The sequence below is a fragment of the Colletotrichum godetiae genome (assembly GCF_030913485.1).
Source record: "Colletotrichum godetiae strain CBS 193.32 chromosome Unknown BDP55scaffold_1, whole genome shotgun sequence".
Taxonomy (NCBI): domain Eukaryota; kingdom Fungi; phylum Ascomycota; class Sordariomycetes; order Glomerellales; family Glomerellaceae; genus Colletotrichum; species Colletotrichum godetiae.
Window position 1 is genome coordinate 388,974 of NW_026851249.1, and position 25,966 is coordinate 414,939.

The 25,966-nt window shown below is 53.3% G+C and overlaps 10 protein-coding genes across 10 annotated transcripts; 3 read left to right on the forward strand and 7 right to left on the reverse strand.

The window, feature by feature from the left end:
• Window positions 1-55: 55 nt before the first annotated feature.
• BDP55DRAFT_722216 (uncharacterized protein) lies at window positions 56-1,134 on the reverse strand (the record flags this gene model as incomplete). Its single annotated transcript, XM_060578565.1, has 2 exons — window positions 56-1,019; window positions 1,079-1,134. The coding sequence occupies 2 exons, from the start codon at window positions 1,132-1,134 to the stop codon at window positions 56-58; spliced, it is 1,020 nt and encodes a 339-aa protein (XP_060436689.1).
• Window positions 1,135-1,419: 285 nt separating this feature from the next.
• BDP55DRAFT_3817 (dynein light intermediate chain) lies at window positions 1,420-4,057 on the forward strand. The gene is made up of 5 exons (XM_060567166.1): window positions 1,420-2,136; window positions 2,190-2,572; window positions 2,629-2,722; window positions 2,776-3,452; window positions 3,511-4,057. Exons 1-5 carry the CDS (start codon window positions 1,830-1,832, stop codon window positions 3,670-3,672), a joined length of 1,623 nt encoding a protein of 540 aa, XP_060436690.1. The 5' UTR covers window positions 1,420-1,829; the 3' UTR covers window positions 3,673-4,057.
• Window positions 4,058-4,425: 368 nt separating this feature from the next.
• BDP55DRAFT_722218 (uncharacterized protein) lies at window positions 4,426-4,896 on the reverse strand (the record flags this gene model as incomplete). Its single annotated transcript, XM_060578566.1, has 3 exons — window positions 4,426-4,532; window positions 4,651-4,808; window positions 4,865-4,896. The coding sequence occupies 3 exons, from the start codon at window positions 4,894-4,896 to the stop codon at window positions 4,426-4,428; spliced, it is 297 nt and encodes a 98-aa protein (XP_060436691.1).
• A 2,053-nt stretch (window positions 4,897-6,949) lies between these two features.
• Window positions 6,950-9,227, reverse strand: BDP55DRAFT_3837 (copper amine oxidase). Its single transcript, XM_060567178.1, has 2 exons — window positions 8,737-9,227; window positions 6,950-8,676 (listed from the first exon to the last, which is right to left on the reverse strand). Exons 1-2 carry the CDS (start codon window positions 9,069-9,071, stop codon window positions 7,053-7,055), a joined length of 1,959 nt encoding a protein of 652 aa, XP_060436692.1. The 5' UTR covers window positions 9,072-9,227; the 3' UTR covers window positions 6,950-7,052.
• A 5,815-nt stretch (window positions 9,228-15,042) lies between these two features.
• Window positions 15,043-16,229, forward strand: BDP55DRAFT_722220 (glycosyltransferase sugar-binding region DXD domain-containing protein-containing protein; the record flags this gene model as incomplete). Its single annotated transcript, XM_060578567.1, has 2 exons — window positions 15,043-16,105; window positions 16,159-16,229. The coding sequence occupies 2 exons, from the start codon at window positions 15,043-15,045 to the stop codon at window positions 16,227-16,229; spliced, it is 1,134 nt and encodes a 377-aa protein (XP_060436693.1).
• A 971-nt stretch (window positions 16,230-17,200) lies between these two features.
• Window positions 17,201-19,705, forward strand: BDP55DRAFT_639966 (short-chain-fatty-acid-CoA ligase). The gene is made up of 2 exons (XM_060573298.1): window positions 17,201-17,611; window positions 17,842-19,705. The coding sequence occupies exons 1-2, from the start codon at window positions 17,441-17,443 to the stop codon at window positions 19,633-19,635; spliced, it is 1,965 nt and encodes a 654-aa protein (XP_060436694.1). The 5' UTR covers window positions 17,201-17,440; the 3' UTR covers window positions 19,636-19,705.
• Window positions 19,706-20,923, reverse strand: BDP55DRAFT_639968 (nicotinate-nucleotide diphosphorylase). Its single transcript, XM_060573299.1, has 2 exons — window positions 19,887-20,923; window positions 19,706-19,827 (listed from the first exon to the last, which is right to left on the reverse strand). Exons 1-2 carry the CDS (start codon window positions 20,722-20,724, stop codon window positions 19,751-19,753), a joined length of 915 nt encoding a protein of 304 aa, XP_060436695.1. The 5' UTR covers window positions 20,725-20,923; the 3' UTR covers window positions 19,706-19,750.
• Window positions 20,924-21,034: 111 nt separating this feature from the next.
• BDP55DRAFT_709333 (uncharacterized protein) lies at window positions 21,035-23,101 on the reverse strand. The gene is made up of 4 exons (XM_060578125.1): window positions 22,838-23,101; window positions 22,110-22,779; window positions 21,744-22,053; window positions 21,035-21,679 (listed from the first exon to the last, which is right to left on the reverse strand). The coding sequence occupies exons 1-4, from the start codon at window positions 23,067-23,069 to the stop codon at window positions 21,212-21,214; spliced, it is 1,680 nt and encodes a 559-aa protein (XP_060436696.1). The 5' UTR covers window positions 23,070-23,101; the 3' UTR covers window positions 21,035-21,211.
• Window positions 23,102-23,525: 424 nt separating this feature from the next.
• BDP55DRAFT_639987 (uncharacterized protein) lies at window positions 23,526-24,427 on the reverse strand. Its single transcript, XM_060573300.1, has 2 exons — window positions 24,134-24,427; window positions 23,526-24,057 (listed from the first exon to the last, which is right to left on the reverse strand). The coding sequence occupies exons 1-2, from the start codon at window positions 24,134-24,136 to the stop codon at window positions 23,590-23,592; spliced, it is 471 nt and encodes a 156-aa protein (XP_060436697.1). The 5' UTR covers window positions 24,137-24,427; the 3' UTR covers window positions 23,526-23,589.
• A 267-nt stretch (window positions 24,428-24,694) lies between these two features.
• Window positions 24,695-25,410, reverse strand: BDP55DRAFT_709334 (uncharacterized protein; the record flags this gene model as incomplete). Its single annotated transcript, XM_060578126.1, has 3 exons — window positions 25,387-25,410; window positions 24,964-25,317; window positions 24,695-24,937 (listed from the first exon to the last, which is right to left on the reverse strand). Exons 2-3 carry the CDS (start codon window positions 25,234-25,236, stop codon window positions 24,695-24,697), a joined length of 516 nt encoding a protein of 171 aa, XP_060436698.1. The 5' UTR covers window positions 25,237-25,317; window positions 25,387-25,410.
• Between the last annotated feature and the right edge of the window lie 556 nt (window positions 25,411-25,966).

Here is a 25,966-nt window from a genome sequence, read left to right on the forward strand (position 1 = left end):
GTATCAGCGATAGCATCGCTTAGTTTGGTATTAAGTATTCATATCATCTTCGAGACTAAGGCGACTTGCTTCTGGTTCTACTCCGCCGTGTGTGCCTTCGCTCATCATCACGATCTCTAAGCCTTCTATGCTGGCGCTCTTCCGAACCATCGCGATCACGATGCCGGCGCTCTTTCCTCCTCTCGCCGTCCTCGCCTCGATCACGGTCCCGATCTCGATCTCGTCTGTCTCTCGATCGATCCCTCTCTCTCCGACCCCCTTCATCCCTTTTTGATCCTCTATCCCGGTCCTCGCCTCGATGTCCGTGGCGGCGTGAATTCCCCTCGTCGTCTCTGCGACCTCTGTCATCAGGCGTTTCAGCGCGACGAGACCTCCGGCTGCGATGCCTATCCTCGTCGCGATCCGCATCCCTCATCTCCTCATCGCTATCATGCCTGCGCGACCTGTGTGACCGATGACGATGCTTGTGCTTCTTCCGCCTCTCAGACTTATCATCCCGCCGCCGCAGCGCCTCCTTGATCTCCTCCTTCTTTTCCTCAATCAAGAAAGCCTTCATGGGGTCGTCCTCGTCGTGGTCCCGAATCAACAGCGCAAGCTCCCTCTCTTCAGGCAGCATCGGCCGCTGCTCCTCCTCCTCATCTTCATCGGACCCCTCGTCCGTCTTGTCGCCCCCTTCCTGCTTTACAACAGTCGCCCAGTCCACTTTACCCTCGTCCGGGTCCTCGTCGTCGCGGAACTTGTAGCGCGCGTGGTCTACGCTAATCATGCGGCTGCCACCGATCGTCGCGCCGCCGAGATTGTCGACAGCTAAGTCAGTACTGCGCTGGTCCTCGTACTTGAGCCAGCCGAAGCCCTTTGACTTGCCCGTCTCCTTGTCACGGGCGAGCTTGAGCCAGACGGGTTCGCCGAACTGGGAGAAGATGGTGATGACATCGCCTTCGGACATTTCGTAGGGGAGACCGCCAAAGTAGATGTACGCCGTATCGCGGTAGTCGACGTGCCAGGAGCCTTCGGGGGAGCTGTTGTGTGTCAGCGCATGGTCCTCACTATGCATGGAAGACATGATGGTGTAACTTACATTCCATGTTCAATCTCCTTCTTGTTGAGCTCCTGGATGGCGCGTATTTTGTTCATGGTTGCGACGAGAAATCCAAGGTCCTCTGAGGCTTTCGACAATCGTCAATTTCGTGGTAGACGACTGGTGTACTCAAGCTTCAACTCTTCCAGGCTGAAAGAAACAGCGACCTAAGCTTAGGTAGGTTTCTTGGAGCTTGTCGGCTCCAAAAGAAAAAAAAACGCCGATGCTTCGGGTAGCCGTGTAGCACTGTCAGTGCGTCATCTCCCCCAATATGCGCCCCAGCCCCCGAGACAACCCCTAAAATGACACTTCGCTAGCGCAGCTCACTGTGCAATGTCACTGCACCTTTGCAATTTAGCTCCCGTCGGGAAAACAGCCGGTCCGGAGCTCAAATCCCCCGACACTTTGAGGAAGGGGCATGAGAAAGCGCTGGTGAAGTGCCAATAGCTTTGTGGGAAATGCGGCCGGCCATTCAAGTCAGGACTCCCAGCTCCTAGAAACGCCATCTTTGCTTCAGTCCGAGGAGTCTACTTTCCTGTATTTTCTAGACTTACCGCCAAACCAAACTCCCATAATCCAGCGTACTTGTCGACCTAACCTACACCGCGACTCGACGCGTCTATTTGCATACGCATAAAGCTGTCCACTGTTAACCCACCGACTCAAGTTCCTGGGCCAAAACACCACGTCCCGAGAGACCCACGATTTCCACCACTCCCCTCATGCGTGCTCCTCAGCGACAAACACAAACATGACGGCAAGCGCAAATCGGGTGTCGACGTACACCTCGGCTTCCGCGGGGTCAGACGGCCGCAATGGAGAGAAAAAGGACCTCTGGAGCTCCATGCTCGACAACGTAGCCAGCAGCAAACGGCTACCGGAGAAGAACATGATCGTCCTTGGGGGTTCGCCAGATTCACAGAAGGAGTTTGTTGAGTCCCTGTCGCACAGCAGCGAGAAACGAAGCCTCGATCGCAACAGCTCAAAGACGCCCCCCATCGCAAACAGCTTCGCTCTTGGGTATACCTACTACGACGTCCTGGATGCCGACCAAGAAGGTTTGTTGGCAGCTCGACTTGGCTTCTTTTCCTTATGCTGACTCGGTCTCCAGACATACTTGCGCGGATCTCCCTCTACATGCTTTCGAACCCTTCAGAATCATTCCCGAAACTTATTCAACCCCTAATTAAACCCGAGACGATACCGAATACCCTAATGGTCGTGCTCCTTGACTGGTCTACACCACACTTGTGGATGCGCCAACTTAGGGAATGGATCTTATTCATGCGCAGCATCCTCGAGAGCTCGGGCAACGAGTGCCAGGCGACGATGGAGGAGGTGATGGTCGGTTGGCGGGATAGGGGCAGGGGAGGTGGCACGACAAACCTCGACGGCACGGGAGCGATCGCCAGCGAAGGCGATGTCGCATTGCCTCTTGGACCCGGTGAATGGGAAGAGGGCATAGGTCTGCCGCTCTGCGTGGTCTGCCAGAACGTGAGATAAAGTGCCACGCCGAAAGGTTGATCGTGTGGATGCTAACGAACTCGCAGGCGGAGAAGATGGAGGGTCTTGAGAAGACGCAAGGGTGGAAGGAGGGTGACTTTGACCAGGTTCTGCAGTATCTCAGGACAGTGCTGCTGAGACGTACGTTTACGCTTTCCCCGGGCCCGAAGGTTATGTTAACACTATTGTCCCAGACGGCGCATCGCTCATTTATACCACACCAAACGTCCCTTCATCATTACCGAGTCTAGTGCACTCGAGTCTAGGCATCACCTCCCTACTAAAACGACAACCGTTGAAGCACAACACGATTGACAGAGATAAGATCCTGGTTCCGCCAAACTGGGACTCTTGGGGCAAGATTCGCGTGCTGAGGGACGGGTTCAATGTTGAGGACACCAGTCAGGGCTGGTCGCATGATCTGCAGTCCACTTTCCCCTCGCCCGCGATGACGACGGATGGCCTGAGCATTTTGGCCAAGGCCAAGGCGGACGGAGACTACAACGGCGAAGTTTCGTCCTCAGCAGTGGCGCCGTTTGAAGACTGGATCCGTGATCTCAGCCAGGCCGGCAGCGCCGTCTCATTCGCAGGCCGGGATGGTGACCTGTCGCAGCTGGAGATGTCATCAACTGATACACAAGAGTTCCTCGGTTCTAGTCTACAAACTCTGGACACGCACCGCAGCCGGAGCAACGATGACAAGAAGGCAGACGCCTCAAAGTCGAGAACGGGACAGCGGACCGATGAGTTGGATTCCAGTGCCCTGCGGCACGGCGCCGACGACGGCAAGGTCAGCCAGCACATTGGGCCTGTGCAGTTTAACATGGGAGGCATTCAGGTGGATGCCGACGACATGGTGCAGCGGCTTAAGGTGAGTTACCCACGAGTGTCGTTTTGGGAACGACAAGAGGGACTAACACGAAATGCAGGACCGGCAGGCATACAGTGCTATACAGGATCCCACCACGCCACCGGCTGACACCGCCGAGGAGAATCCTGATGAGATGGATAACGACAAGCTCCAGGCTTTCTTCAGCGGTTTGATGAATCGCAAACAACCTGCCAATGGCAGCCCCCGCGGCGGCTCGTGAGTGTGTTGATGTCGAGCGACAGTGGGGGACGACGGGCATACCCGGGGCCGAAGTTGATTTCGAACTTGGCCAAGCGGTTAAATTATACCCAATTGGTCTTTTCAGTGGAGGGTTGTCGAATTTGAAAGAGGGAGTTGACTATGTCTGATGGACATTGGCCACGAAGGAAAGCGACTAACGAGAGTGTGTATCTTGCCCTCAGTCGGTGTATGTTGGAGGGAAAGGGCAAGGTTGCGCAGACGAGACGAGACAGTGGCGGCGGTTAGGCGAGATTCAGTCAGGTCAGCAATCAGTCAGTCAGTCGCTGTAGAATAGATACCCCGATTATGACAATGCTATGCGTTTGGTGTTACCTTGGGTTCAAGAAGGGTATGTCGAATGTGGCGACGATAGAGTCGAGTGTCTCAAAAGCTGGGTTCCCTCAGGCGGGACTTCTCCCATGTGCCAATCCATTAGCACCACGCAAACGAGCGTTTCTAACCTATCTTCTCATTTGTGCTTGAGTTGTCGGGGTTGAGCCACCACTTGGGTACTCTGGCAAATCAGAGAAGGGACTCCTGGTTAAACTGAGCTTGATTCTTTATGAGTCTTGCATGTTGAGTCCGATATGAAGCTCTTTCAAGTTGACTACTTTTAATATACGCGCACACCGTCTAGGCGCAGAACAGCAAGACGTTGATCGTTTACATGAGCAGCAACATCAGCAAATTCCAACCACCATTCTCCTCCCTTTTCCCCCTTTCGCCATCCCGATTATTTCTCGCACCATCCAGTAGGCTGACCGAGAGCCTTGCACTTGGCAACGAACAAAGGCTCGTTGATGTCAATCATGATCTGGCACTTGGTAGGGTACGGTCCGCCTACACACAAAAAGGAAATACAGTCCCATGATCAGTATCTTCAACTTTGATTCATGCGCCAATTCCCGGGCGAGCTCAGGGAAAGCTTGAGGAGTGAATATGTCTTGTGTGTACGTACCGACTGTGCCGTAATCAGGGCAAGCGTTCTTGGTGGAGGCCGGGTCGCTGACGAGCGCGGACCCGGTGTCCCTGCCGCAGTAGCAGTTCTTGATGTCGTCTAGGCGCTTGATGAGGGTGTTATCAGTGGGTGCGCCGTTGACGAGTGCGGCGAGGCCCCTAGGTTGGTTTTTTGTTAGTGATAGTGTGACGAGATATAGGAGAGGAAGACGAACATGAGGGCGATGATGGCTTTGAAGGAGAACATTTTGGATAGGTTGGTCTGCTTGAAAGAGCTGAAGATGTGGTTTGAGGGTTGCTGTGATAGTGATAAGATAGCTTTTGAAGTTTGGTAAGGACTATGCGATGTCTTTATACTGCTGGGAAGACGGGTGAGGCGTGATTTTCCCCGTCTGTTGAAAGTCTACAGAATATTTTCCTCGATAACCGATATCAAACCCCATAACAATGCCCTTGTTTCCATTCCCATAGCCATATTGCTTTCAATCCAAACGGGCGCTCTCATTATCCATCATCGGCTTGTCCGATGCGCAGGTTGGGTATGCATCTCGGTTGGGAATACATGTCACCGCCGTATTACCAAACGGTATACCTTCCCAGTCGCGAGTCACGATCACGAACATTTCCCGCATCCTATAACGGTTCCCCACTTACACCGAACCTCCTGAACCTAGTCCAAATGAAAGACATTATTGCTGTTGTCGATCCTACAGCTCGCTTTTTGACATGTCACAAGGATGATCCACAAAGTTGAGGAGCGAAAAGAGTCATGTCAGTCAAGTGAATTCGGCTCGATCCGATCGCCTGCCGTTACTTCGCAAGTCAGACGTCCAATTAGTTCAGATTACATAGATCTCGAAATGAATGATACTCGAGCTTCGATGTCTACTACCTTGTTCTAAGAGGAAATCGTTTCATCTTGAATGACGAGTAGGCTGATGGCTTATATCAACTTTAAGTCCATATGACAGAATGTTTTTCACTGCGTGATAATCCCATAGGACCGAGCGCCATATTAAGTTTCCATCACACAGCATAGATACTAAACGTATCCGTACGTCAAAGCTCATTCTAATCTTCGGTTGACGACTTTACAACTGATTGCTTGTTCAGAAGCGAGAAACCATGTTGAAGCGGTGAATGGTACAAGACGTGAGCTTTGGTAAGACCGAATGATAATGGCAATGTTCAACAGCCGGCCCGCCATTTCGGGACGTCTCCAGAACCGGGCAGGTAAAGCGCAAAGAGACTAATATGTGACTACAAGCATGGAATTTCTACCAAGATTATATAAGTAGAATATGGTAGCCGCTGCGGATACTTGATACCCTGATCTGAATCTTGTAGTCTGAACCAGAGGATGTTGAATATTGGTTAGCACCTGACTACCTTACATGGAAGTGAAGATGCTGCGTTTTCCCTGGAGACGACATTCTAAATTCAAGCAAAGAGAACGTAGCGTAGTAGTATGGTGACACTCTTATCAGAGGAACTATTCAGCCTCCGAATGTCGTGTGCTCAGTGATATGGAGAATTCCTCTTGGCATTCTTCGAAAATACCTGTGACCTGACCGGATGTCGTTGAGTCATCCCACCGGCTCAACATATGCTCAACTTGCGGCCCCATTCCATATGAACTGAGCCTCATCGGATTATGACCGCATATTGAATAGTAGACTTAGCAGAGTCACTAAGAGATGGATTATGTGAAGCTCAGCCACAGTGTCCTGTTCTTCATTCTGATCTTAAGTCGTTAAGATGATCACTTGCGTACAGAATCGAGCACGTTATGCCATTGGCAACACCGAAAAATACATCAACTGAGTCAAATAATTCGATGTTATTAGAGATCAATAAAGTATTCCCTCGAATACTTGCAGTTCCAGGTCTTCGTGATGCAAGGAATGAAAATATTAGACAAAGTCGATACCCAGTCCTCGACTTATACGATGAGAGCAGTATTATGTCAGCCAAGGGCATATCCTACTTGATGAGGAGCTCGCCTCCGAACTCAACCCAAGCAACCAGCCAACTTACTCCCTCCTCTCCGTATGCGCCCCGGCCTCCTCAGCAGAAACATCCGGGCCAGGCCCCTGAAGATGCGTCAGGGCAGCGTTTTGCACCGTCTGTTCCCCGTTCACTCCGCTCCCCCCATTCACCCCGGTCGTCTCCTGTGCGCCGCAACACGGAACAATGACACTAGTCTTGTTCTTGTTGGTGGGCATATCGAGCGCCGGGTTCGAAGTGAAGAAGTCTGCTGGCCGGATAGTGAGGTGATGGATTTCAACGGGCCTGTTGGTGAACGTATAAGTTAGCCAGTAGTCTTGCCATGAAATCGTGGACGAAAGAAAGTGATGGAGGTCCAACCAAGGGAAGAAGGACGGGATCAACTCGGAAAACAACTCACATCACAGGCCAATCCTCCACCCTAGGATTGTGCGTCAACCCAAACACACTCCAAACAACAGGACTACTCTTCCTACCCTCACCACCCCTCCCACCATCCCTATTCACCTCCCGCTCATCACCAAACCAATCCCCCCGCTGAACCATATCCCACACCCCACCAACCTCCTCCCGACTCTGGTTCGTATACTCCCCAGCCGCCCACAGCTCGTCATCACGATGTCCTGTAACCCAGACATGATGCCTCGCATACTTGGCCCGCTTCGACACCTGGCTCGTCTCGTCCGCCAGCAACAACTGCGACGCAGACGGCGTGAGCTTGAACCCGACGTTCCGGCCCGACATGGCATTCTTCTTGGTTCGATTCTCAAACTTGATGACCCTGTTGAGTTTGGGCTCTGCGTCAAGCCAACTAGCCCTCTCGATAATCCTTTTCTGAATCTCATAATAGTTCCCGTACGGATTCGTCTCCTTGTTCAACGGCACAGGCACGCTCTCCTCTACAACAACACGTGTATCTCCCTCGGCATACGAGTCCACGGCAGGATCAATCCTTACAGCAAAAATATGCTGATGATTCTGCGCCAGCACGCCCGGCGCGACGACAGCGCCGTACGCAGACTCTGTCTTGCCCTCGTCCACCGCCACGACGCTCATAATACCCGTCGCCCGCGTCTCGAGCGTAATCCCGCCCGCAGTGTCGAGCTTATACGCAAACACATACTCGTAATTAGCCAGCGTGACGACGCACTGCACAACGAGCTCCCGCAGCCTCGTTACCACGGCCCGGTTCGTGCGGAAGTTGGTGTGTTTCCATCCAATCCCGTTGTCCTGCTCGTGGAGACAGACCACGGCCTTCGCCACTGTCGGGTTCCCCTCCGTATCAGCCATCAGGGCGTCAAAGTAGTGAATCGCGCCGAGACAGTCGCAGCCGAGCTCGAGGTTATTCGCCACGCGGCCGAAGCCTCCATCGCCGAGATCAAAGGCCTGCTTGCGTTGATAGGGCGGCCGAGGGTCGCCGTAAGGCACCGTCAGCTCGCTATAGCTTAAACGATACAACACGGGGCGGTTATCGTAGCAGAGATCATGCAGCACGGCACCCTCGCGGGGGGTGAAGCCGAGGCGGAACCGCCACTTTTGCCACTCGACGAGGTTATCCGGTTGGATGGTAAAGGACGCGCCCTCGGGCTGGGTGATGTTAATGGGCTTCAGGTCCTCGCGCTGCGGGACCTCGAGGAGCTCGGGGACGTACTCGGAGGAGACGTTGCTGGCGAAGAGGGACTTTGGCTCCGCGGCGCGCGGGTGCGGAGCGAGGCCGTCGCCTGCGCCGCCGGTGGCGAGACGGTCGATGCGGAGGATCTTGCGGGTGGTAACGTCCATGACGGGGATGATGGGGATCGGGTAGCCGTAGTGGTTCGAGTCGATGTTGTTCTTGGAGGCGTCGCGCGCGAAGACGAGGCCTTGCATTAGGCGGGCAATGTCCTCCTTGTCGGCGTCCGGGCCGCCGTAGGGCCAGGGGTCGATTGTGACGGTGAAGTTCTCTGGGAGAGAGAACTCGGACATTGCGTCTTTGAACATTGGAGATGCTACGCAAGCGTCTTGGAAAATTGCAAACTCATCTCTGTGAAGTATGTTAACCGTGTGGTTCTCACTCTCACAGCCTACGGCAGACATGACTTACGGAGTATAGCTGGTCTGGAAGTGCGGTGCAGCCACGGTTCTATCAAGCTCGCGACCGGTCTTGAGTTCTACCACGGATTGGGTATACTCGGGCGTCTTGCCGCTTCTGATAACATCGTATTGAACCCTTGCCCGGCGCGGCGGGCGAGATGTCTCATCTGTGAGTTTTCCCGCATGCTCTGCCTGAAGATACGGCACGAGCTCCTCCTTCTTTGGCTCTTGAAGAAAGATACACCTGAAGAAGAGCGAGACGTCTTTGTCAAAGAGGTTGGCGATGATGTCTCTTGCCGCCTTAAACTCGTCTTCAGATAATGCGGTCAAGGGATGAGGGGCCATTGTGCGCGGGATCCAGCTATCTACTCGAGATAGCGAGGTGTATAGCTACAGTGAAATGGACAACTTTGGAAACAGCACTTTCTCGGTAGTAGTGGCTGACGTCGGGCTTATCTAGACTTTCAACGGGCGGCTAAGACGCGGTGCGGGGATCTTGCAGTAGTCTGATGATAGGAACTATTCATCCAACAGTGCAGATGGTCCATTGACTAATAGCTCGACAGATGACCATGGACGCGCAGCTCGGTCGCTTGGTCACAACCTCGGAGACGAGTACAGGTTTCCCGATAACCGTCTCCTTGACGTGGTCAGAGATTCATCCAGTGACAGATACGTGGTGACGATGGCGGGGTAGAGGCCGTCCTCTTGGCCTGGCTGGCACGGGTGGGTGGTGGGATGGCGGGGTACCAAGCATCCGACTATCGAGTCGAGTGCTCATCACCCGTCGTTTTCTCCCATGATTTGGAGATCCCGTCTTCTCTTCGGGTGGCCCAAAGCCATATGCGGCATGTCCATGCGGTGCAGACCCTCCATTGGTCGCGGCCATTATCGAAGTCTTGCTCTTTGCGGGAGGATGAATTGACTGGCTAGACATCCACCAGGTGTTTACTAGATGGAGGCTTAAACCGAACTCATTACTGCCGTGCAACATGGTAGTGTACCAAATGATGGTACGGATACTCGTCCTGTGTGTCATGGAATCTGGGAGCGAAGGTGATAATCACTGTGCTAAGCTGAGACTCTGGTAAGTCTGAGCCGTGCCTTAACCTTTCAGACACCATGGGGGTGTAATCCACAGGAAAGCGCTGGGTAGGGTAAAAATTAAACTACTTCCTGCAGCATCCGATACATCTGACCTCAGACGGTCAATAAGCAAGATGATAATGCCGACTGACTCCTAGGAAGCAGAAGAAATGCAGCCTTCCTGCAGTCGGGCCTACGGTAGACACGTACCAGTCGAGTATCACAGACTACACTCGCTCTGTGGAGGCTGGCACAAAGCAATACGGATATCGGTGACTCTGTAACACTTTCGACATGACCGTTTGATCAAGTGAGAGGGGCTGTGTTAGTGCCACCTCGGTACTCGAGACCCACGAAATTCGCACGATGGCTCAGAGGCGATATGATAATTAGAGACAGGTTCAATCACCCTATAGAGTAAGTAGACAGACGGAATCAAATAGCCGAGCAAGGATGGGGACCCGCAAACACTATCTGCAGAAAAGAAGCTGGGCCGGCTGGGATATCTGGACAGACAAGGCCGGCCTGGCGTGCAAAGGCAATATGGATGACAACCGGTTACCATATCACGAGTTTCGTCTTCAGTATGTTTGTTTGAGGGGAAATGCTATGTAATTCGGTGTAGCTCTGTGAATGGCTCTCCCGCTCAATGAAGGCGGCCGAGGCATTGACCGCCGTGTTGGCGGGCTGCTGACCAGTGATGAAATGACAACCGACAATGGAACCGTGCATCATCGTCCGGAGTGCGACAAACAAACTTGGGATCGCGGCAGGTCATCATAGGCACAGGCCAGCCACCCCCTGGATGAGTTCTGATTCTGATCAACCGTCGTTCGCCTCGGTATGACTCGATCCACAAAGGTAACCGCACGGCCGGGAACACCGGGGGTTGTTGCAAATTCTGAGGCTATGAGGAGTAAGGTAGTGGGGGGTTTTGGACTCCTGGTCAAAGAATAAGGAACCAAACAGTTTGATGGCTGAGCGGGATGTGACGGTACAGCAGGTTTTGCTCGCTTGAGAAGACTCGGATTGGTGGTTTGTCTGTCGTGTGGAGAGCTTCAGAAGTTGAAGGCGACGACGGAGATGCGGCCGAGACCAAGCCGTGCGTGCTCTGGGAGAAGCCATGGAGATCGGGTCATGGCTATCCGCAGGAAGCCGAGGCCGAATGATGGACCGTCCGTTGGAATCCCGGAGACACGCCATGAGGAGTCTTGCGTGGCCAGCATGACACCAAGCTGTCGAGACTCTTGGGAGCCATGGAGCTTCTTGAGGGCGCCATCAAGGTTGTCTAGAACTCTCAACTTTTTGAGACTTCAGACGAGGTGGAGGGAAGCTCAGCCCCAAACGTGGGCGAACAGGGCTGATGCTGCCCTAGAGGCTAGCAGTTGGCCACTGGACTGCAGGCCCTTCTGGAGGCACTTACTGTGGCCTGCGGGAGCACTCATGTCCTTGTGCGGCGTTCTGTAAGGGAGCGTCTCATGTCTGTAGACTTGGCGAAACGGAGACGGAGGTTCGGACAGAGGTTGACGTGGACGCTTGTGCTTATTTCTTGATACGTTTGTGATGGGGCATGTTGATTGCAACGTTTGCTTGAAGCCTGATGTGATGTGGGCTGCGTCTTGATGGGGTAGACCAAGTACCGTCAACGTTCGTCAATGGAGGCTGACGAAAGCTCGGGTTGGTTGGTTGATATGTAACCAGGAAAGCGTATCATTTGGGCGGCTCAGTGAGACGAGCGTGGACGGCAGTTGGGAGGTGTGAAGCGGGTGGAGGACCATGGGCGAAGAAGGACCAAAGTCCGATCACTGGTCAATGGCCCCTGCATATTTCTAGTTATCCGTACTTTCCTCTCAGGACCGATCTTTGGCAAGAGAAGGTACGATGACAACAGCGAGGCTTCCATTGATGGTTCTGATCTGACAACGCACCTTCCTAAAGATTCAATCCGTGCCTCTATGGTCAGGCACTCAGGCAGGTAGTATGTGGCAGCACGGCAGGTATGTGATCGACATTCCTGAGGTTCCGAATGTTGGGTTGGGAAGGAGACGCTCCCTGGCGTTCCTGCCTTCCCGTCGTCCTATCAGAAACTGCGACTGACCTGCAGACGTATTCCTATTTTGGGAAAGGGCCCATCCAGGGTGCTCCCTTCTGAAACGCGCCAATTTATCTGATGTCGTGATGGCCTGGGGATCTCCATGATGCTCGCTCTGCCCACTCCGTACCAACTTTTTTCGATTTTCATCTTCTAGACCGTTGATGGGCATTCTTAATTTTTCTCTCTTTGATCTGTGCCCGCTTCTTCTCCATGTCGGTGGATGTTGTTAATATGGATTCGCCGATGAAGATGGACATGAATCCACCATGCCAATTACCCAAAGCTTGCTGCATCCCTGGTCTGCACCTCGAAGCGAAATCGAGACACATGCATGCTTAGGTACGTACTACTTGATTGAGGGTAACAACACGTGGAAGATGCCAGCGGTACCTGGGAATCTGGGATACATTCCTCAGACGCAACTTAGTCATGCAGACTCTCCCTTTTTCCAGACTTGGCATTTGCATTGCGCGGGCCAGAGAAAGAGAGAAGACGAACACCGCAGAGGCCAACGGGTTCCGCGCGTCGACTTTTGACGGGCAGATGTATAGACTTTGGGGGTCAAAAACTGTCCGATCTTTCCACTGTTTCCAGAGAGTAATTAACTCAGAAACCACACCAGATTCCAGCCAGGACACGCAATGCCTCGTCGTCCTTACATCATTACAATGGAGTTGAGGCATGGCTAAAAAGGCCGAATACGGGACACCTCTCGGGGGACGCTGGCTTATCTGAGTAAGACCCGGGCTGACAAGCCCCAGCCCGGACTAGAGTCTACTACGTAGACATGCGTTTGACACGATACGAGACTCCAACGAGACGATACACACACACTGCGAAGTATTCGTACTCTGTACGTGCGGCTAGATGGACTCGACGTTGAGTCGAGTCTTACTCTTCCGTACTTCCGTTGTTCCACCCGGCAGCTCTTGCCGGGCACAGATCCCACTCTGCTCGTTCGCCAATCCATACCATCGTCTCGCAAACCATTTTTTTTTTGTTCGGATATCTGCGTTGCGCGTCCCTCTGTCGCATTGTCTTGATCCAAGTTCTACAGTCTCGAGAACGTGCACATCGTCTAGACTCGTCTGTTGCTGAGCACCTGCGCACAGAAGACCCTTGCTGGTTTTTTTTTTTGCTGAAAATGCTTGATGTTCGTCTGTGCCAGTGGTCTCCTCCTGATCTATCTGACTGTCAAGCCTCTTGGCTGATCCAGTGGCATGTCTACTGCATGAGGTGGTGCGTGGCCATTGGTGTCGGTGTTGATCCGATATCAACGGAAGCGTCCCAGTCAGCGCCAAGTTCCTTCACCATACCATTGACATCGAATAGGTACCTCACCTATCTGCCAAGTTGCATCCCCCTGTGGCAGAATGTGCTTGGTGTTCCGTCGCCTCGCTACTGGGTAGCATCCGCACCAAGGCGATCGTGTCGCCGGCCGGAAGCACACTGCGCAGTAGCGCAGCAGCGCATGCGGGATCCACGCAACACACCTCACAGACTCACACCTAAGGCTCCAGTTCATTCGTACAGGGTGAGGTACGTATTCAATCACGACTGTTCAAACTTTATGGAAGGAAGGAGAGGAGGAAGAGGAGGACTTACCGTGCAGGGAACCTCGACTTGGAAATCACACAGGGAAGGCAGGAGAAGGGGGGGACCACGCCAACAATGAATGCCACATCGACTCTTCTTCGGATTGCGAATCGTCCCAAAAGCTCCCTATCCACGCCATCGTAGCTTTTCTCTCTATTTCTTTCTCTCATTACTTACATGTACCCATCCTACAGCTGTTTCCCTAGTTTCCAAGGTTTGCTAGTTTATCTTTGCCATTCTCCCTTTCGGCATCCAATGTATTAAAACCCAAGGTAACCAGCTGATGCCAAGTTTTCATTCCCCTTCCGCCCTCACAGAGCTTCTTTCGAGGGTTGCTGCGTTCAGTTTGCTGCATACAACCACAATCACAAGCAAGAGATCCGCCGGTCCATTCTTTCAGACTGATTACATCTTTGCAAAGCCTTGGCCGCTTACCTTCGATACATTGACTTCGAGGACACATTGACTGGCGTTTTCAGCACGGCACTATATCCGTACTGCACAGCCGCCTGCCGCCCTCCCGAGTCCCATCTTATCGGACCTGGACACGCAAGTCAGCATCCCGGCGTCATCCAAGTTGTGGCCTACGGATACCGCCGCAGCCACAGCCGCATTCGCATCTTTTTCTCCATCTCACCCGCCCTCACCCTCACCCTCGCCGCCATCGCCCCCCCCTTGGTACGGAGTACGGAGTACGGGACTACGGGTACCTCTATCTTGCCAGGGTCAGGGACAGAAAAAGGGTCAGTCGCCCAATTGAGACCCCTGGAAAGGAGAGAGGGAAAAATCAGAACAAAAAAGGGAAAAAGGTCCCCTTGCTCTTCCGCACCCAATTGCTTCCAGTTCTTGTCCTTTCAAGTCTCGAACAGACAAGTCAACCACAACAACCAACGCACGCCTACTGCTATCCACCTAGCATTAGAGCTTCGACATTGACGTATCCGTCCGCTCGTTCTCGCAAATCCTTGGCAACCCTCAGATCGATCGCCGGAACTCTATCCAGCTCCTCCCCGACTATCGACGGCCCCATCTTAGAGGTATGTTCCTCGTCTGCCATTACGTCCCCGGTCTCCACGCCTCTCTATCCGCTACCCAGCTCATCCCTTCACCACCAAAACCTTGACAGGCTTCCTCCCCTTTTTCCTCCAGCCCAGACTTTCCAGACTTCATTTACCTGCCAGCCCTACCCGCTTGCTGTCACTTATCCTCAGCATTGCGCCTCAACCTGCTGCCTCTTACCCCATTCTCTCAATCAGTCCCAAACTGACATGATCTTTCTTGGTTTCGCAGGAATCACTCCGCCATAGTCCGAACCTCGAAGCTTCCTACGACTCTTTTCCTCTTTAAACCCCTAATCCGGCGCCTCTCCATCTTTTTCAGGAACCACGTTGCATCCGACTCTATCTACAACCACCGCTCTTTTCTACCCCTACGGCCCGACTGTACGAATTGGCGAAGCGAAACTTTGCCTTCCGATGACTTCATAGTCACCCAATTGAAATCGTTTCAACCCGCCACTCTTTTTACACATACATCACAATGCTCACTCCTCGGAGAGCCGTCGCGGTCGCCGCGTTCCTCTTAATCGTCTTTTACCTAATTTCCTCCTCCCACGACACAACACCTGCCGTAAAGGCACCAGTCGCTGCCTCCAACCATGACACGACAGACTCCAAAAAGTCCACATATACCCCTGCCTCCTCCGACGGCGAGATCAAGCCCTCTGCTCCCAAGGTCACGACGCAAAAGCCCATGATGGACATGTCCAAGATGTCGTTGTACGATAAGCTGGCATACCAATACCCCTACGATCCCGAAACGCGCTTCCCGGCCTACATTTGGCAAACGTGGAAGTGGACACCTGCCGAGCAACAATTCAACTTCCGCGAGCAGGAAGCCAGCTGGTCGGAACAGCACCCTGGCTTCGTGCACGAGGTCATCACCGATAAGGTTGTAGTCAACCTGCTGCGCCTCCTTTACGCGTCCGTCCCCGAGGTCCTCAAGGCTTACGACGCTCTTCCTCTGCCCGTCCTGAAGGCCGACTTCTTCCGATACCTGATCTTGCTTGCGCGCGGCGGCATCTACTCCGACATTGATACCTACGCTATCAAGTCTGCCCTCGAGTGGATTCCCGAGCGCATCCCCCGGGAGAGCGTCGGTCTCGTCATTGGCATTGAGGCGGATCCCGATCGCCCTGACTGGAAGGACTGGTACAGCCGTCGTATTCAGTTCTGCCAATGGACAATCCAATCCAAACCTGGCCACCCTGTCTTGCGCGAAATTGTCGTTCGCATCACCGAGGAAGCTCTGAAGCGCAAGAAGGCAGGCGAGCTGGACAACATTGCTGACAAGAACGTTGTCGAATTCACCGGACCTGCTATCTGGACCGACGCCATCTTCGATTACTTCAACGACCCGCGATACTTCAACCTGAAAAACTCCAAGGGACCTATCGACTGGCAGAACTTTACGGGTATGGAGACGTCCAAGAAGGTGGGCGATGTTGTGGTGCTTCCCATTACGAGCTTCAGCCCTGGCGTGCAACAGATGGGCGCCAAGGATTACGACGATCCCATGGCCTTTGTGAAGCACGACTTCGAGGGTGAGTTGACGCACATTCCGTTTCCACATACTAGAACTAACCCGTGAATGTAGGCACCTGGAAACCCGAAGAGCTCCGCCACATTGGCGAGCAAAACGAGGATGGTTCTTCCAAATCAAAATAAGACAACAACCATCCAGCCGTACGAAAGTGACGACACACACCTTTTCTTCCGGTACATGTCTCTTTTAATATTTGCATCTCCAGCGGCGTCCTCACCCACAGTCACGGGTTGGGCATGTTTCAGAAGTCGCGTTTCGTCTTTTTGTTGACTTTTTCTTTTTTTTCTTTTTTTGTGGCATCGGCGAGAGGAAATACAAACGAACTGCATACCCCAGGGAAACGGGAAAAGCGTAGAGCTAGCTTTGTTTTTGGCATAGAGTCTAGTTATCACATCCCTCGATCTGATAAACAGGTGGAGTAGCAGAGAAGGGACCTCACGGAATGGGATGGGAGAAGGGCAGAAATTGGTCTCCAAAGGTGAGCGTCCGGCGAGACAAAAGGCCGCAGAAGGTTGAGAACAGCCGCAAACCTCATTAGTATTGTGGTACATATACCCAAAGGCAGTCTTCGAGCAAATGGAACAAATATGGAATGCCAAACTCATAATGAGCAGGAAGTGCAACACCAATTGCCTCGGAATCTGGTCTGGTTCAATCTCCACTGATGACCAAGTAATGGATTCACAACCATCTAGGTCCCTAACACGCCGACAGTTCCGACGCTTGAGTTAGAGTTCTAGAAACTAAAGGGGGCACGGCGTGGCCTCGAAACCCGAGGCTGTCACCGCGCGTCATCCTAAGTTGACACCCGGCTAATCCCACATCGTGCACCCGCGGCTCCCTTTTTCTATTATTTTTTTTTAGGGAGATGTTCCCTGTTCATAGCGGGTACAACCCCGCACGGGTTCTCCGCATTAGCTGTGAGGTTAGGGCGGGGAAGCTTCCTCTGCCAAGGCTGGTTTACCCCCAATTGGCAATTGGCAGCTGGACTCGGCTCGGTGTGACGGGGGGAAAGCGGCCAGACGCGGGAGGGAAGGGAGAACTGGACGGACCGAACGAAGAGGAGGGCCGAGAGTCCAACCTTCTTGCTCTCCCCGCCTTGCTTCGAATGATACCTTGTACCTTACACAGACGCATACGAATACTCGGTGAGAGCTCGACGAAACAATTGGAGAGGGAACGAAAGCCATGATATCGTCATAGCGAGATATCTATTTGAGAAATATCTTTTTGCGTTTTTTGATCTTGTTTAAGCACCTTTTGGGGTTTAACCTTTGGGTTACAGAGCCGAGGTTGAGCGCGGGTAAACCTCGACGAGAACGACGACGAAAGAATGCTTTCGACTGCTGGGTACGTTCGTCTGGCGACGGGTTCCGTGGCGCGGACTGCGGCGTGGAGGATATCTACGGGATTGAGACCCTGCACTATCGTCAACATTGCTGGCCACCGGAGGGGGTTGTCTTCGGGGTATGAAGGGTTGAGTTTCAGTCTTGGTCCTGAGGAGGTGGGTTGCATTTCTCTTTACTTTTGATTGCTGGTGAGGATGGATTCCTACTCGCCCCGGGCTCACCTCAGCCCGAGTGAATTAGTGATCGGGTGTTGAGGGAGGCCAATGGTTGGTGTGATGCAGCGAAGCTCATGAGAGATCATGACTTCCAGGAGCTCATATACCAACCTCACTTACTCACCAGCAGCAAGACATGCAAAAAAAGACAAGGCTAACATACCCGACAGCCCCCCCTCCTAACCCAAACCATCCCCCAGCACTTTTCCCAAATCGTCTCTCAACACGGCGACCTCCCCGCCGTCACAGCCCGCAGCCCAACCCCAAACTCCTCTTCCTCATCATCTGCCTCCCCGGCCGCGACAACAACAATACTGACCTACACCGCCCTCGACGCCCTCTCAAACACCCTAGCCCACGGCCTCCGCTCTCTCGGTGTCCGCAAAGGCGACCGCCTCGCTGTCTCCCTCGGCAACGGTGCAGAGTTCGCCGCGCTCACCTACGCCGCCTTCAAGCTCGGCGCTGTGCTGGTGCCCCTGAACCCGGGGTTCAACGCGAAGCAGGTCGGCGCCGCGCTGCGCCATTTGGGGGTAGAGTGTTTGATAATTGGGAAGGTTACGGATTTGCCGTATAAGCCGTGTCGGGGGCGGAGTAACCTCGAGTTACTGAGGACGCTGGTGCCGGATTTGAACAAGGGGGGAGGTGTGGTGGAGAGTGAGGTTGTGCCGAGTTTGAGGAGCGTCGTGGTGTTGGATAATGCTGGATTTCACCCCGAGGTGGAGTTCGCGGGTGGACTCAGGGCATTGACGCCGTATGACGTCCTGCTTGAGTCCGGGTCGACGGGGGCGGTTGTGCCCGATGCGCCGCTGAAGCCGGAGGATACGATCAACATCCAGTTTACGTCCGGGACGACGTCCCAGCCGAAAGCGGCGATGCTGACGCACACTTCGATTCTCAACAACGGACACCTCATCGCGCAGAGGATGGGTCTGGTGCCCGGGGATAGGATCGTGGTGCCGCCGCCGCTGTTTCACTGTTTCGGGTGTGTGTTGGGGTACATGGCGACCGCGACGACGGGGGCGGGGATTTTGTTTCCCAGTCCGGCTTTCGACCCGTCTGCTACGTTGAAGATGGTGGCTGACTATGATGCGACGGGGTTATATGGTGTGTCAACCATGTTCGTCGCCGTGCTGGAAGCGTTGGCGGGCGGCGGGGTGGTGAAGAGGGAGGATATGCCGAGGGGACTGAGGAAGGGGATCGCGGCAGGGAGTTCGGTGCCGGAGAGCTTGATGAGGCGGTTGTATGAGGTTCTCGGGCTGCGGGATTTGGTGATTTGTTATGGGATGACGGAGACGAGTCCTGTAAGCTGTATGACGGCGCCCGATGACGGGTTCGACAAGAGGACGGGGAGCGTGGGGAGGGCGATGCCGCATACTGCCGTCAAGATTGTTGATCCGGCGGACCGGGGACGGGTTGTGAAGAAGGGGGAGAGGGGGGAGCTTGCGGCGGCTGGGTACCTTGTTATGAAGGGGTATTGGGGCGACGAGGAGCGAACAGCTGAGGTGAGGAGGGAGGAAGGGGATGGGCGGGTGTGGATGTACAGCGGGGACGAGGCGCGGATGGACGAAGATGGGTATGTTGAGATAACAGGGCGGATCAAGGATTTGATTATTCGGGGCGGGGAGAATATTCACCCCCTCGAGATTGAGAATTGTTTGTTCCAGATGGAGGGGGTGAATGAGGTTTCTGTGGTGGGTGTGCCGGATGAGAAGTTGGGGGAGAGTGTTGCTGCGTTCGTGGTTTTGAAGAAGGGGTGGAGGGGGGATGATGGGGATAGTACTGCGGGAGGAGATAAGGTGATTAAGAAGGATGAGGCGAGGGCTTGGGTTAGGGAGCATTTGTCGAGTCATCTTGTGCCCAAACATGTGTTCTGGGTGGACGATTATCCCAAGACGCCGAGCGGGAAGATTCAAAAGTTCAAGCTGAGGGCTATGGCTAAGGATTTGCTCGAGGGGAAGAAGTAGATGAATCACAGGTTTGAGTTTACAGTAGATATAGAATCACATAGTACGGACCCAGCGAGTGTGAGCTGAGGTATCACGATGTTTTTGATTTAATTCAACGTCAGACAAATTGCAGCTAGTGCTCGACCTTGAGTGAGAAATCCACGTGCGGTACGCCTTGGTGAATGGCACTCGTCGAAACAACATCAACATCTGTAAGCAAGTCAGTGTGCCGTCCGTCGAGAAACGCCAAGCCACCAGGGACAACTCACCATTACACACGTAATTCTCGACGTTCTCCAACGTCAACCCACCAGAGACCTCTACCAAAAAGTGCTTCTTCCCCGCCCACTTCTCCTTCAAACTCTTAGCCGCAACCTTGACCCCTTCGCCCGTAAAGTTATCCAGCATGACAACGTCCGCCCCCGCCGCAATCGCCTCGTCCGCCTCCTCCTCGCTCTGCACTTCAACCTCAACCTTCAAACTAAACCCACCCACGCTCTTAGCCGCCTTCACTGCATTTGTAATGCTCCCCTTGCTCCAAACATGATTATCCTTCAACATAATCATCGAACTCAAATCATGCCTATGCGCGTCCGCACCGCCCACAAGCATCCCATACTTCTCCACCAACCGGAACCCGGGCGTCGTCTTGCGCGTACCCGCCAGCACACCAGCATACCCCGCCGCCCTCAAATTCACCAACATACCCCTCGTCATGCTCGCCACGCCCGAACATCTCGCCAGCGTATTCAGCGCCACCCGCTCGCCCAGCAGGATCCCGCGCGTGGGTCCCGAGACGGTCGCGACGCGCATCTTGCCCTTGGGGTTGTGATCTCCGTAGCCGCGGAGCTCGACGTGGGACCCCTCTTTGACGTGCCACTCGATGGTGCAGCCGCACTGCGCAAAGACTTCGTCGACAAAAGGCCGGCCGGCGACGATGCCGCCTGATTTGCCCCAGAGGGTTGCGGTGCGCGGGGCGTCGCCGACGACGAAGCCGCCGTAGTCGAAGGAGGGGGTGTCCTCGGCGAGCCAGGCTGTGACCATTGTCTTCCAGCTGGGCGGGAGGAGGTGCTCTGGGGAGCCGTGCTCGAGGGGGACGTCTTCCATTGTGGTGTGTGGATGTGGTTTGCGGGGGAAGGGGTTTCGGTCGGATCGATCGCTAAGACGGTGATGTCGTGTGTAGAGAGCGGGAAAACGACGAGATAGGGTCGTTTCGGGGGTCGGGAAAAAGAGGATGTCGTCGATTGAAAGAAGGAGGGAATTTGTATGACTGAAAGACTCAAAGGTTAATCGCCACGGTTCGGATTCGTTGACGTTGTTGCCGTGGCCGGCTTCTGTCGGTGCCGTCTTCTGCCGATGGTGGGGTTAGCGTCGGCAGCTGGGCGGGGTATAATGCAGCTGGTGCCGACTGGTGGTCAAAGGTCTTCCTTCTCGACTTACACGGCTCACGTCTTCACACGTTTTTGGGGTTCCGAAGAATTGAAATCATGGTAAATGACAAGGTCAGTCATACTGTTCCTGTTCAAGTACTACAAAGAATCGATATGACTGCTAAAAACAGTTTTTTTTCCTTAAGACGAAATTGACATCCAACTCAACTACGATCCGCCCCAGATCTCTGGAAAAACGTTCCCCGATCCTCTGTCTCACTGAGCGAAAATTCATCAGATGCGTACACAAACCCGCTCGACTGAATAGACCCAGACCTCGAAGACCCAGTTAACACCCCAAGGTCAGAGCTATCGTGAGAATGTTGCCGCTCTCTCGAGTCGTCTGGCTGGTCTTGGCTTGCCTGATCACCGGACGGGGCCCCAGGTGACAGCGGCGTGGAGTCGTAGAAGTCGTCGATGGTTAGTTGACGGATGGGGCGGAAGTTCCGGTACAGCTCCGTTTGGGCGCCCCGTAGGACGTCGACGGTGGCCCTGTCCCCGCTCTCTCCCGGCCGGTTCCGGGCCGTCGGATCCGCTATCGGAGTTTCCGATTCCGAATTTGTTGGGTTTTCGACGAAGCGTCGATCGAGGACGTGGGGGAGTTGAAGGCGGAAGTGCTGTTGCTGCGCATTGTTTGTTTCCTCTTTTTCTTCATCGCCGTCGGCTTTCAACAGGACTGATTCAAAGTCTGAAAAGGGTAATTAGCTTGGCAGCAGACATGCAAGGTGTTTGGTCCAAAAAGCACTTACACGGAGACGGCACAGCTTCGCTAGGATCAGGAAAGAGGACACTATAGATGGCTCGCCACTGCCGCTCTTCCGTTCCGTGCGTCAATTTCCGCATATCCTTTCTCTGCTGTCTGGTGCATCCCATTGTCAGCACGGGTGAGATCACTTCACACCTTATTGGTTCCAGCAAGTGATCGTGAAGGCTTTTCTGAGATGGGAACACCGCAGCGCATCGGGAGCAGTAGAAGGGTATTATATGGTGATCATAAATATGTTTCCTATTGCCTGGGATGTAAGCCCATGTATTCATTGTCTGGGAATCGACCATGCTGACCTGACTTCGTTCACGTTGGAGAAACCAGAGTTTCCACAGAATTTCTTCCAGAAGCGCCCACTGGGATCGCGTTGGTAGAAGGGGCAGGAAAACTTCCTGGGCGGCATGTTCGAGTGATCGCCATCAAGGTCTCTCTTCGGTGACGGCTCATCTACATCTTGATCAACCTCAGAGGGTGCGGATGTCGATTCCTCGTCCCCTGAACTGCTGCATCCGCAGGGTTGCGGGAGAGGTGTTGCACGTTCCTGCTCCCGTGGTGGAGATGGAGAGGTTGAAGGTGGAGACGCCTCGTGCACGCCAGGTGTGCTTGACTTGAGACTCTGGTTCAGCAAGGTGGCGAGCCCGTTGATTAGTGTTTCGGCTGCTTCCAATTCTGATTTGGTGCTTGGGTAACCCTGAGAATGGGTGATTCTTGTGGCACCAATCGTGATGTCAAAGGACATGGAATCCGAAGAGCAACGGGCTTGATACCCGTCTGGATCTTCTCGTCGAAGAGAGTATGCCGTACTCTGTAGCTCAAGATTATTGCTCCTCAATACATTACATCTACACCCTATTGCTCTGTTATTACCACAGAGGTTCGCTGGCTGTGTTTGGCATGAGCGTTGTGAATCGAGTGAGCAGGCGTGACCGACCACTCTACGGGATTCGGGCCCCCATCGGCATGTCTCTGCAAAGTCCTAAAGTTAGCAAGTATGATATGCTTGGACACTTGCACTTGCACTTGCCTTCAAGCCCGCTAGAGCGCGGCTCCATTATTTGACACTTAGTCTTACGACCGCACTGCTCGCGCTTTTCCATGTAATACATCGGGAAAAGGAACATGGCTGCTAGAAACAACGCAACGGAAACCCCGCTCACAAGGCCAAGGATGTCGGGAGACATGCCCAGATAGTCATCTTTGCGCTGCTGCTGGCAAGGAGGGGGTTGGCGGTACTGAGGTTTCCAAGACGTGGACATTTCACCATTACGCGCTGAGACCAGACTTTGGGATGGGGAAGCGATATGCCTAGACTCTGATAAGGTATGGACAGGATCACATTCAAATATGAGATTCAAGTCTCACGCTTGGTGCGGAGGAAAAAGGTCTCAGATCTCAATACCGTTTGCAGGTGTCTTGAACGTTGGGTCCCGATGGTGCGGATTGGGCTAGGCCGGCGATCATCTCTACGCCTAACGGACAAGCCACACAATTCTGAAGGTTGCGCTCGGTAACTTAAGATTGAAGATCAGATGGCTAGTAAATTGACAGAGGAGGGGAGAAACGTGGCTGGAGGCAGAGGCAAGTGTATGTGATGTTATCGAAGAGTGTGCCTTATTGAAGCTCAGCCTCAGACTATCAAATCCAAGCCCAACATGAGCGTACAACGAAGACTAATTGGTTATTATTGAGTAATTGGTACCGTATGATTTTAGGCGATTTTACTTTGTATTGGAATTTTACGCTTCCCTAGACTTCCGACCTGAGTGGTTGCTGACATTACTTTTCAAGGGAGTGTGGGTGTTGACCACCCACAGCCTTTTCAACCTCGTGGCACCGGCGAATATAGGCCCTCGTATCCAGAACATGGAGTCCATCTCTCGAAAAGAAGTAATAGTGCTCGAGATCGTGCGCCCTGAAATACCATTTGCACTCGGACGCCGTTCCGGGGTCTGCAAGAGCCGCAAGGTCCCGATCGCCAGATGCCTCGAACCAGCCCGTATGGCCGTCGTTTGCGATGCCGAAAATATAGCCGTTGCAGACGGCTACATACTTCGACTGGTGTTGGATTCGGAGGCGAGGTTGACCCCAGGCCTCGTTGAAGAAGGCGTGAGCCTCTCTGAGGCCTTTGGCGCCCTTTCCGCCGATGGCGGCGGCGCAGTTTGTCCAGGTGCGGGCTGGGTACCATTGGGCGTTGACGCTGGTGGCAGCGAGACCGATGACGGCTCCAATGATAGCTGACAGTTTCTAGAGGTTGGTCAGGAAATTGGAAATATAATTTATTGGTTGGATGTTCGAGAAGGAGACAGTAGTTGGAACGTACCATTCTTGATTGACTTCTTGATGTATTTGAGAAAGTGTGTTGAGATTGGTTATGAAAGGGCGGTTGGCGAAGAAGGCTGGGAAAATCAATGTTTGATCAAAATCTTTTGGGGATCAGGTTAAGTAGAAGTAAAAGAACTGCCGTGAGACAACCCCAGTAGAGTCTGGAAATGAATTAGACAAATGTAGATTAAGAATCTCTTGATCCAAAACGACGTTGAGCTTCGACACTGCCTTGAATGATCATTCACTGTGTGGTGGGTCTATCAAACTTCGTCGAGGTACTTGGCTGTAGCCTCTTTGGATTGTCTTTCGTACATCAGGGTTACTTGACGAACCTAGTTTATGGCTCCATGTCAAAATGGCCACATGAATGAGCCGGATGGCACCAGAAGAACGAACCTCTGCCGCTCTCTAGTCGACGATATTCGCTCCGTTTTGCCACGCAGTATCGAAGTGCTGGCTGTACCATGCCTCAATGTTCTTCTTATCATCGATCCAGACACCATGCTGCTCATTGTAAGACGGATAAATGTTGTCGCTTCCCACATACATAAACTCCCTATCCACATAGACAATCTTGCTGTGTTGGCCAACGATTATCGTTGTGCATAATTCTCTTGCAATGGACCCGGTCTTGAATAATTTCCGCAGCAGTTGTACCAGACGGCAATTGTTGTGCGCCAAGGAGGCCAGTCAGGATCTCCCGGAAGGTTTTCCACGAGTACGGATCCCCATAGCCTCCTCCAGCATCCTTCGTGGCGAGCAAGATGTGCATACCGAGGCTCTTGTCTTGTGGATGGTTCTTGACAACGTTGAGCAGACCCTTACACATATGGCCTGCGTGACATCGTACGGAACTACGTACTCGTCCCAGTCGAGACCAAGCTTGGACTTGAGCCACTGCTTGATGGCACCGGCGTCTAGATTACCTCGCAAGAATGGTTCCACAAAGATTTCTTGGGCAAGCGTGATATTGCTCGTCGCACTCTCAATGGCGTGGAAACGGGCGGCTTTGCTTGCCCATACAGCTGGGCTGAGATTGAACCGCTGTATGTACGGGAGGATGGATTGATCGCTCATCACATTGATGGCGGTGTTCATCACCTTAAGTCAAGTGCTGCGCCATTCGAGGGGTTGAAGGCTTTTGTGGTCTGCATTTACACTAATTGCAGAATAATGTCTCTGTAGCATGGCTCTGATTAGCTTTGATGTGTTCATGTTCTTGCACGAGATGATTAAAATGTCACTGACTTGACGATGTTCAGGACCAGGATAGGATATCGGTGTTTACCAGATCCGGGAAGCCGGTCGCCCACGTTACGGGTAGTCAAGACTGCTTGCGACCCGTTGTTCTTCACAGACTGCTTGGTGTTGCCAAAAAGAGGAAACGCATCTGCCTGAAAGCTATCCAACCCTGTCGGAGTCGGCCCTGAGAGCTTAATAGAATGTCGGAACGATGCGTTGTCGTCGGAAGGAATATTGTTGAGGTAGCTACTACCATGCCAGTGCCTGTTCGTAATGGCTAGCTTAGGATCGACTTGCCTCCACAAAGCATCAGCATATTTATGGGCTTAAATAGCTGCATCGCCTCTGATCTTGAACATGGAGTCGAATGTCCAGACCTGGGTATCGCCATAGCTGTCCCACAGGTTCGCACCTCCCGTGGTCATCGCGGTACCACTGGCCGCCGTGACTTTTGCGTGGTTCCAGCTGAGAGCCGGAAGCGCTTTACTCTTGGCGACCTTGGCGAGAGTCAGTAGGCCCTCGATAAATAGAGCCGTAGCCAAATCGATCATCCATGGATAGCCCGATAAAGCCGAGTTGCTCAGAA

Bases quoted from the DNA above. Each gene is read 5' to 3' on its own strand.
- BDP55DRAFT_3817 (XM_060567166.1), top strand. From the start codon at position 1,830: ATGACGGCAAGCGCAAATCGGGTGTCGACGTACACCTCGGCTTCCGCG. The intron at 2,573-2,628 runs GTGAGATAAAGT...ACGAACTCGCAG, and splicing joins TCTGCGTGGTCTGCCAGAAC to GCGGAGAAGATGGAGGGTCT. The intron at 2,723-2,775 runs GTACGTTTACGC...CTATTGTCCCAG, and splicing joins CAGGACAGTGCTGCTGAGAC to ACGGCGCATCGCTCATTTAT.
- BDP55DRAFT_3837 (XM_060567178.1), bottom strand. From the start codon at position 9,071: ATGGCCCCTCATCCCTTGACCGCATTATCTGAAGACGAGTTTAAGGCG. The intron at 8,677-8,736 runs GTAAGTCATGTC...CATACTTCACAG, and splicing joins TTCCAGACCAGCTATACTCC to AGATGAGTTTGCAATTTTCC.
- BDP55DRAFT_639966 (XM_060573298.1), top strand. From the start codon at position 17,441: ATGCTTTCGACTGCTGGGTACGTTCGTCTGGCGACGGGTTCCGTGGCG. The intron at 17,612-17,841 runs GTGGGTTGCATT...CATACCCGACAG, and splicing joins TCAGTCTTGGTCCTGAGGAG to CCCCCCCTCCTAACCCAAAC.
- BDP55DRAFT_639968 (XM_060573299.1), bottom strand. From the start codon at position 20,724: ATGGAAGACGTCCCCCTCGAGCACGGCTCCCCAGAGCACCTCCTCCCG. The intron at 19,828-19,886 runs GTGAGTTGTCCC...ACTTGCTTACAG, and splicing joins CGAGAATTACGTGTGTAATG to ATGTTGATGTTGTTTCGACG.
- BDP55DRAFT_709333 (XM_060578125.1), bottom strand. From the start codon at position 23,069: ATGTCCACGTCTTGGAAACCTCAGTACCGCCAACCCCCTCCTTGCCAG. The intron at 22,054-22,109 runs GTCAGCATGGTC...CCCAGGCAATAG, and splicing joins TCCAACGTGAACGAAGTCAG to GAAACATATTTATGATCACC. The intron at 21,680-21,743 runs CTTTTCAGACTT...GAGGAAACAAAC, and splicing joins CTGCTGCCAAGCTAATTACC to AATGCGCAGCAACAGCACTT.